The sequence below is a fragment of the Carcharodon carcharias genome, chromosome 18, assembly GCF_017639515.1.
Source record: "Carcharodon carcharias isolate sCarCar2 chromosome 18, sCarCar2.pri, whole genome shotgun sequence".
Classification (NCBI taxonomy): domain Eukaryota; kingdom Metazoa; phylum Chordata; class Chondrichthyes; order Lamniformes; family Lamnidae; genus Carcharodon; species Carcharodon carcharias.
In genome coordinates, this window is record NC_054484.1 from 71,147,726 (window position 1) to 71,158,098 (window position 10,373).

General features: G+C 43.3%; 1 protein-coding gene across 4 annotated transcripts in view; it reads right to left on the reverse strand.

Moving 5' to 3' along the window:
• caska (calcium/calmodulin-dependent serine protein kinase a) overlaps positions 1-3,992 on the reverse strand; it is a 494,230-nt gene extending 490,238 nt beyond the window's left edge. For all 4 annotated transcript variants that reach the window (XM_041210838.1, XM_041210837.1, XM_041210836.1 and 1 more), the window contains exon 1: positions 3,381-3,992. In XM_041210838.1, the coding sequence (XP_041066772.1) occupies positions 3,381-3,439 (59 nt within the window). In that variant the 5' untranslated portion in view covers positions 3,440-3,992. The remainder of the gene's footprint in view (positions 1-3,380) is intronic.
• Positions 3,993-10,373: the final 6,381 nt, after the last annotated feature.

A 10,373-nucleotide genomic window follows, 5' to 3' on the forward strand; every position in this document is an offset into this window, starting at 1 on the left:
AGTGAGCAGGCTATTGCAAGTAATCTATAATCACAAAGATCACCCACGTACACGTGATATTGCCCACCTCATCCACATCCATACTTATGTTACCTCCAAACTCAGTGTACCAAGGAATTCACAGCCAACCTCCAATCCTCCATAAACATCAGGTCAGCCCAAAACGTTATGCCTATAAGAAATTGGTGCCAGAGTAGGCCATTTCACCTATTGAGCCTGTTCTACCATTCTACACAATCATGGTTGACCTTCTACCTCAGTTCCACCTTCCTCACATCCCTTAACTTTCTCAGTATCCAAAAAACTAGCCTGCATGAAATCTCACTGATCCATCACTCTGTGCTTATTGAACTACTATGTTCTTCCTACTCCAGTCTCTTGACTGCATCTCCATTTCCTTCATTCCGCTATTGGTAGCTGTTCCTTTTGCTATCCAGGTCCTCTGCTGTTGAATTCCCTCTCCAAATTTCTCTTCAGACTACATCTGGAAGCTGACTCCATGAAAATTAGTAAAACATGTCTACTACAAATTTCCAAGGAGCTTTATGAGCATTATGATTAAGTCTTTTAAATAAGCTTTTGTCTTTTATTTAAAAAAATGAATAAAATCCAAAGTAAAACATTTAACTGCAAGTTTGGGGATGGGGGAGGTGAGGAGAAATAGCGAGTTATTCCACTTGTATATTATTTAGAATAACATTTCAGAAGGATTAACTAGAGTTTAGCACCACAGATTGCTGTCAAGAGTGTCAAGTCAGGCTCAAAGTAAACAAAAAATTAATAATGTCTAATTTTATATGTTCATTTTATCTGGTGTAATGGTATAGTTACAAGGTTTTTTAATTTTTTAAAAAAGGAACCAATGTGAAAAAAATAGAAGCCCATTACAACAAAACGCTTACATTTTTAACTTTTCCAAGTTCTGGTGATAGGGCATTGACCTGAAAAGTTAACTCTGCCTCTTCCTCCACAGATGCTGCCTGACTTGCTGAGTATTTCCCACTTTTACTACAAAATGGGCACTTATTTTTAAAAAAATCCAAATTCCAAAATGTTATTATAGTTAACAAGCAACAAGAATGAGTTTGGACACGACAGACCTTTCAAACCAACTATGTTATCTTTCTATACATACCTACTGTCCCCCATCACAGAAACCAACTTCCTCTTGAAGGGTTCCAGAGCTTTCACTGCTGATTATTAATTGATTTGACAACCTTTTCTATGTACTTTTTACCAAACATGATTGAAAGTCCTTCAAAAGGTCAACACGTTAAAGGTTTGAAATAAGAGTTTTGACAAAAAAATCACCTTCTCAACAAATGCGTTCATGTAACAGCTTTAACATAGAAAAGTTTTCCAAAGCATTTCATAGGAATATGATTGTGACAAAAAACAGTCAAAGACATTAGCATAGGTGACCAAAAATTTAGTCGCAGAGTTTTGAGAGGAGAGTGTGTTGGAGATGCAAAGAGCTTTAGCGAGGAAATTTGAGCTCAGGGTCCAGGCGGCTGAAGGCATACTTGCCAATGGTGAGATGAGAGAAGTAGGGAATGCACAAGAGGCCAAAGTTCACAGAACACATATTTCCCTGAGGGTTGGAGAGCTAGAGGAGGCTACAGAAATTGAAAGACCATGAGGGATTTGAACACAAGGATGAGAATTTTACAATCCTTCCCATTTCCCTACCTATATTAATTACTGTAAAACTGATTAATGCGGTTTAACTCAGTACCACACAATGAAATGCAATTTCAAGTAAAACTATAAAGGAAAACAACTTTATTGTGAATATGGTCTCAACTATCAAATCGAAGTAATATGATCACAAATTTGTTTTATTGTATATTTATAAATTATATTTGCCCATGTCATTTCACAGGAACACAGTTTCAAAAATATTCCAGTTATCATTGCTTCTTGTCAAGACATGACCATATCAAAATATTTATATATCTATGATGGTACCCTCTCAACTACTCACACACACGACAATATCTTCAGAAGAAAGTCATAGCAGACACTTCTGGAACGGCAAACAAATCAAAAAGGCTACTACTACATATGCCATAAAATAAAATTTAGAAATTCAGATGAAATTATAGACATGAATTACTTTCACAGCTGAACAACTCAGTTATGGTTCAAATTACATATATTTTTAAATAAAACATACAAGATCACTTTAAAAAAAAACTTTCATGAAGTAGCTTGACCCTTCCAGGTGTTTAGACACAGTGCATTGGAGGGCCTTTAGTGCAATTTACTTGGGACAGGAAATCTTTACAGATTATATGTAAGAGGCAATAACACCCCTTGAACTACATAATAAAAAATAAAAGAGGCTGGTGGTAAAAAATGTTTTTTTCCCCCAAGATGAGATCAAAAGAAACAAAATTTGATCATTTACTTTCAATTATGGATTTTTGAAAATATCCGCCATTCTGATTACATAACAGTACTGAAAACATTTTACATCTCTCCGAGTAGGCCAAGGAAAATAGAAAACAATTCCACCATTTGGGCATGGTTAAAAGTAAATATTTCTCAATAAGTTTCTAAACAAATAAAATGAGATACGAAAATGAGTATTATAGTAATACACATGCATACTCCATATCCTACAGTGCTATTTTTGAATAATCAATAGAAATAACGGAATGACCCAACCTGCAAGGAGGACATTGACAGCATGGATAAACATTTTAAATGAACAATGAAAATCTGCTGATAAATTACAAACTATTATGCCAATGTAATAGAAAAATCACTATTGGAATTACTACTTCACTAGAACCTTTTTGCCCTCACTACAACGAAAATGCATCTTAAATTCAGTTTAAGAAAATGTACGACGCTAACAAACAATAATCTTTCTGAATCGAATTACAATATAGCACACTAATGCAGGTGACACTGCTAATTCTGGGTTTTGCGGGAAACAACCGAAGCTACTCTTACTATTTCCCGGGAAGATAAATGCCTGATGCACGCGCCTTCAAAAGAAGTCACTGTATCATTCAGATGCAAAAGACTACAACCATAGCAACGGTATCGATATTTAAATTTCTGTTCATACATTAAAGGAGTAAATAATATCTACAACCGGCTGTACCACTTTTACATTAAAAGGTAGAAAATGAATATTGATTTCTGAACGCATAGCTTTGATTTCTAAATTTTATTTGTTTAAATTAATTTTCAGAGTTATTTTAGCGGTTATGCAAAAAAAACTAAATAAATCCTGTCTCGGCCTTATCCTGTAATCCACTAGAAAAGGGAGGGCCTGTCCTGTAAACCCACGAATGAAACCACAACCCATCACATTCTGGCTGCAGTTTTATTTTCCACTTAAATATACATATATGAAACACACTTACTTGCCAATCACTTCACACAGCTCATATACATCTTCAAACAGGACGTCGTCGTCGGCCATAGTCGATAATTAAAATCAGAATTTTGAGAATGGGATTTCAAAGTAGAAAAAAACTCTCCAATCGGTGAATTCGATAAAAAAAACCGTTTCCCTTGTAGATCAGTTAAGGAATTCAACACAAAACAGAAAAAAAATGAAATTTTCCAGACAACGCCAATGAAACGAAAAGACTGATTGATAGTGAAGCAGCCGGGTAAAGCAGGCTGCTCGGCTCCGCTCGGCGCTGCTCTCCTTCTGGCGACCCCACCTTCTCTTTCTCACTGGCTGAAAAACCCGATAATCCACAGTCCAAGGCTTCTGCTCTCGGGATGTAACTGCTCCCTGGAAACCCAGGCCAAGCCCCGGGAATTATTCGCAATGAAAGGAAGGTTTTTTTAAAATATATATATATCACAGCCGGCGTTCTTTAAACCATATTAGCACTTCTCCCAGACCCGCAGTGTTGCTGTTGATATCGGCCCGTCCCCTGTCGGTGCGCCGCTCGCTTTCAGGCGGCGGCGGCGGTTGGTCGGAGCTCAAACCACCAATCAGTGCCCGCTCCTTTTGCTGCCCGCACTCTGGCTGCGTCAGCACCGAGCTGATCGGGAGTAGGTAAACTCTGAGCATGCGCTGCAGCTGCAAACCAGCCCATCCTGGCCCAACACTGCGCATGCGTCAACCGGAATGCCTATAGCACCTGCGCAGTGCGCGCGCTTGGTTTTTGCTGCTTAGGTTGTCAACTTGCACCTTGTCAGCGGTTAGGTAATTTTTTAGCCCGAAAGAAAGACACCGTTCTCGTGCATGTAAATGGAAAACTTAGTTTGACTACATATTTTACATTTTGAAACGATTTATTGCGTTGCACACTGTTGGCGAATGAGCGGGAGCGATTGCAGATCCAGTTGAAGATAGTACTGTAAACCCATCTGCTACTGACCTCCTCTTCCGTGCCTTTGTCATCTGCCTATTTCATGATACCAATGCTGTCTTGCCAGCCTCCATATTCCAGGCCTCATCAATGTCCGCTCTTCCAAAACTCTGCTGCTTGCTTCGTCCCACTCATCCCATCTCTGTTGACCAATATCTGCTCGTTCCCCTATGCCTCAGCTTTAAAAATCTCATGTGTTTAAATCCCTTCATGCCTCGCCCACCCATCTGTATAATCATCATCAGCAGCCAATTGGCCCACAAACTACATTGTGATAATGACAAGATGATCTATTTTTAGTGATGTTACTTAACGGATATATATTGGCCAGGATGCCTGGGTAAACTCCCCAGCACTTTAAAATAGTATTATGTGATATCTTGTGGGACCTCATCTCATGTGAAAGACAGGGTGTGAAATTGAATTGCAAAGTACCGTTAGACGATGGCGTAGTGGTATTGTCACTAGAACATTGACTGCTGTCCTCACCTGGTCTGAACTACATGTGACTCCAGATCCGCGGTAATGTGGTTGACTCTTAAATGCCCTCTGAAATGGCCAATCAGTTGTATCAAACAGCTAAAATGTCAATAAAAAGGAATGAAAATGAGCGACATTGACCTAGGCACTGGAAATGAAAATGGCAAACTCTGCCCTGTTCACCCAGCAAAGTCCTCCTTACTAAATCTGGGGGCTTGTACCAAAATTGGGACGGCTGTCTCACAGACTGGTCAAGCAACAGCCTGACATAGTCATACTCATGGAATCATGTCTTACAGATCATGTCCTAGTCACCACCATCACCATCCATGGGTATGTCCTGATCCACCAGCAGGACAGACCCAGCAGAGGTGGTGGCACAGTGGTATACAGTCTGGAGGGACTTCAGACCCTATGCAGGATCAGCAACAGGCATGCCTAAAAATAAGGTGTCAACCTGGTGAAGTTACAACACTACTTGCATGCCAAGCAGCTTTAGCAGCAAATGATAGACAGAGCTAAGTGGTCCTACAACCAACGGGTCATATCTAAACTCTACGGTCCTGCCACATCCAGTTGTGAATGATGGCGGACAATTAAACAATTCACTGGAGGAGGAGGCTGCACAAATATCACCATCCTCAATGATGGAGGAGCTGAGTACATCAGTGCAAAAGCTAAGGCTGAAGCATTTGCAATGATCTTCGGCCAGAAGTGCCAAGTAAATGATCCATCTCAGCCTTCTCCAGAGGTCTCCAGCATCACAGATGCCAGTCTTCAGCCATTTTGATTAACTCCACGTGATATCAAGAAACGGCTGAAGGAACTGGATACAGCAAAGGGCTCTGACAATATTCCGGCATTAGAACTGAAGTCTAGTGCTCCAGAACTTGCCGTGCCTCTAGCCAAGCTGTTCCGGTACAGCTACAACACTGGCATCTACCCGGCAATGTGGAAAATTGCCCAGATATGCCCAGTACACAAAAAGCAGGACAAATCTATACTGACCAATTACTGCCCCATCAGTCCACTCTCGATCATCAATAAAGGGGTCATCAACAGTACTATCAAATATACTTGCTTAGCAATAACTTGCTCACTGATGCTCAGTTTGGGTTCTGCCAGGGTCATCCAACGTCTGACCTCATTACAACCTTGGTTCAAACATGGACACAAGCGCTGAACTCAAGAGATGAGGTGAGAGTGACTGCTCTTAACATCAAGGCAGCATTTGAACGAATGCAGCATCAAGGAGCCCTAGTAAAACTGGAGTCAATCGGAATCAGGGGGAAAAACTCTCCACTGGTGGTAGTCATACCTAGCACAAAGAAAGATGGGTGTGTTTGTTGGAGGTCAATCATATCAGTTCCAGGACATCCCTGCCGGAGATCTTCAGGGTGGTGTCCTAGGCCCAAGATCTTCAGCTGCTTCATCAATGACCTTCCTTCCATCATAAGGTCAGAAGTGGGAAGGTTTGCTGATGATTGCACAATGTTGAGCACCATTCTTGACTCCTCAGATACTGAAGCAGTCCATGTCCAAATGCAGCAAGACCTGGACAATATCCAGGCTTGGACTGACAAGTGGCAAGTAACATTCGCTCCACGCAAGTGCCAGGCAATGACCATCTCCAACAAGAGAATATCTAACCATTGTCCCTTGATATTCAATGGCATTACCATCGCTGAAACCCCACTAACAACATTGTTACCATTGACCATAAACTGAACTGGGCTAGCCACATAAATACTGTGGCTACAAGAGCAGATGAGAGGCTAGGAATCCTGTGGTGAGTAACTCACCTCCTGACTCCCCACAGGCCTGTCCACTACCTACAAGGCACAAGTCAGGTGTATGATGGAATGGTCTCCACTTGCTTGGATGAATGCAGTTCCACAACACTCAAGGAGCTTGACACCATCTAGAACAAAGCAGCCCATTGATTGGCACTCCTTCCAGAAACATTCACTGCCTCCACTACCAATGATAAGTGGCAGCCGTGTGTACCATCTGCAAGATGCAGAAACTCGCCAAGGATCCTTAGACAGTACCTTCCAAACTCACGACCACTACCATCTAGAAGAATAAGGGCTGCAGAAAGATGGGAACACCACCACCTGGAAGTTCCCCTCCAAGACACTCATCATCTTGACATGGAAATATATCACCTTTCTTTCATTGTCGCTGGGTCAAAATCCTGGAACTCACTTCCTAACAGCATTGTGGGTGTAGCTGCACCACGTGGACTGCAGCGGTTCAAGAAGGCAGCTCACCACCACCTTCTCCAGGGCAATTATGGATGGGCAATAAACGCTGGCCTAGCCAGCAACGCCCACATCCCATAAGTGAATTTAAAGTATGTGCGGGGTGTGCCACTAGCTGCTTCCTGCACATTCCTCCCAGAGTTGCTACATTAAAATGGAACAAGTGATACATCTGTGTGTGATTGAACACCTTGAATGGACACTATCATAATGTCATTCAGCTGATGCAATACCAGAATCCCAGATTTGGTCAACACATACGCAGGCAGCATCTATATTAATCACTCATGAATGAAGCATTATGAAGCAAACTGGGCCCTGTTCTGGAATTATTTAAATGGCCACTCAACAAGTTCCATGTGAGGTAAAAATGACTTACTTTTACAAATGCAAAGTTTCTGGAAGCACTGTGATGATTTGCTGGAGCTATTCTAAGATATTTGCTGCAAATAGTAAAGGAAGAAAGACCAGTGCCTTACTCAGGTATGGGGACAGTTGTTGCAGTACCTCAAGATCTGCAGTGTGACCAGAACTTGAAGAGGAGGAAGCAGAGGGAAGCTATGTGAGGAGGGAGAAGAAAGAAGAAACTCCATGGAGGGCTTTCCTGACAAAATGTGTTCAAAGGCCACCAATTCTACTTAGCTTGTATGAGGAGGTTATACTTCACTAAGAAGGTTGCCACTGTTGTGCTACCCCCTTCACAATTACCACTAGAGGCTCAAAGCAGGGCTTCCCAGTGACCGTGACGATTGCCATCCTTCCAGGCAGGAGCAGATGACATAAGTTGCATCTCACAGCTGACATTCACAGGTACATCTTGGAGATCATGGAGACACTGGAAAAGAGGAGACCAAACCTCATCTTCTTTTCCTGAAGAGGAAACACCATAATTAAAGGACACGTGGATTCACCAGGATAGTGGACTTACTGATGGTGCATGCGGTTCTTCAGGCCCCTCACATCTGCAAGAGGTGCCATTCTCTGAATGTGCAGTTGGTGTGCAATCATACCAAGTAGTTCATCTTGGTGAATGCCTGCTATCCTTGCAGCACCCACAACACATTTATCCTGTGCCAGTCCACACAGCCTGCTGTCTTTGAGTCCTCAAGATGCACTGAAGGATGGGTTCTTGGCAATGAAGGCTACCCCCTCCAAAATGGCTCATGATCTCCTTCTGCAGTCTCAACACAGGAGGTCAGAGGACCTTCAATGAGAACCATGGCGAGACCTGCAACATTATAGAGTAAGCTATCACTTCCTCCAGCAACAATTTCTCTGCAAAGATTGCTAAGGGAGAGCTCTGCAGTACATACCAGAGAGGGTGCTCATATTTGTGTTTGTATGCTGCATCCTCCACATCCTAGGTGCTCTAAGGGCCCAGCTACTACCTCTTGGGTTCTGGAGGCCACCTTGGGAGGAAGAAGCGGCAAGGAGGCCACATCAACCACCTGCAACTGGACAGTGAGAGACTCAATATTGTAAGACATCGCTTCAATTAAAAGGAACCTCCCCATCCCAACATGGACCCACCGTTTCTCAACCTTCCATCTATATTTGACACCCCATCGCAAAGTCCCCTTGGCCATGAGCAATCAATAAAGGTCAACAGCAAAATCCTTCATTCCATAACTTTATCCAGCATCATATTAAAAATACCAAAAAAGCAGAACTATTGACTTTTGTGCATCTCTTTCGTATCTGTCTTGCAGGTGCTATTGCCTGGCCTAGTGCTCTTGTGCAGTACTATTCCAGTGGTTGCAGCATGGCTAATGGAAGGCTGCTGATTTTTCATGGGGAACTGTAGATGGCCTTGCAGGAAGCCCTTGAATAGTTTTGGGCCTTGAGGACCTGGCTTTGGAATGCACATCCTTGACATGGCTGGCAATCTGGACTGGCTGGCTGAGAGGCCACAGCAAGGTGGAGTGGCAGTGTCCTCCTGAGAGAGGTTTGTCTTCCTGCAGGTTTGTGCTTCACAGTGACAGTGCACTCTCATGGGTGCACAACCTCAGCAATCCTGGTAGAGTTCAGGGTTCTGGACTACACTAAGAGCCTTCAAGCCTCTCTGAGCACTGAGATCCACACCCATGATGGCAGTAGTCTGAGCCTGCATGGTAGGAACTGCGAACCTCATGCAGTGAGATGTAGGGAGGCCAGTGCTGCAGTGAAAGCTGAGACAGTGGTCACCAGATACTCCATTATGGATCAGTCTGGTGGTACTGTACGGAGTTACTTACCACTTCCAACGTATAAAGGATGGGCTCCAAGGTTTGCACAATGCCCTGTGCTACACTGGAACCAGAATCCTCCACGCTCCTTGCAAGTGAGTGGAGGTTACCTGGCAGGCCTGCCAATACACCAAGCATCTCAATGAGCATCGTCATTTGCATTTTCCTGCAGTCTACTGCAGTAGATCCTCATATAAGTCACCTGCAGCAGAACTTGTCTCACACCCCTGGCATGGCTGCAGCCCACTCATGCTTGATGCCCTACCACATGCACTAGCGTCTAAAGTTTGCATAGTGCAAGTATCTGAGCTGGTGGCTGTGAGTGTAAGGTCAAATGATGGTGCCTCCTCTTCCTCATGACTCTTTGGAGGCTGACCAGGCATTACTTTTTGACTGTTTGGAAGCACAAATGCACAAGGAGAGGGTTGGGTGAGGGAGTGGGAAGGGGTAGGAAAGCAGGAGCTACACAATCGCACCACCTGCAATTTCTATTTTGTAGCATCTTCAGGATGAGGGCGAGAGGTAAGTGCAAAGGTGCAAAAGGTAGCAACTTACCATAATCTATAGTGTCCTCAGTGGCACCAGGTACCACTGTCTCTGGCATCTTCATATTCATTGCTCCATCCCCTCAAGGGCACTGAGGGTTTGCAGGCATGCTTGACTTTCACAGGTCCCCTGAATTTCCCTTTTGTTGTGAGCCACCTTCTCCTGAAAGAGATAGAGCAAAATGTCAGTGATTGTGCATCACTGTGCTTGGGTGCTTATCTCTTGGCTGAGTAGGGGGAGGCGATGGCGTAGTGTTTTTGCCCCTGGCCTAGTAATCCAGAGACCTGGGTAATGCTCTGGGAACCTGGGTTTGAATCCCACCACAGCAGATGGTGGAATTTGAATTCAAGAAAAAAATCTGGAATTAAAAGTCTAATGATGAGTATGAAACCATTGTTGATTGTTGTAAAAACCCATCTGGTTCACTAATGCCCTTTAGGGAAGGACATCTATCGTCCTTAACTGGTCTTGCCTACATGTGACCCCAGAGCAATGTGGTTGACTCTTAAATG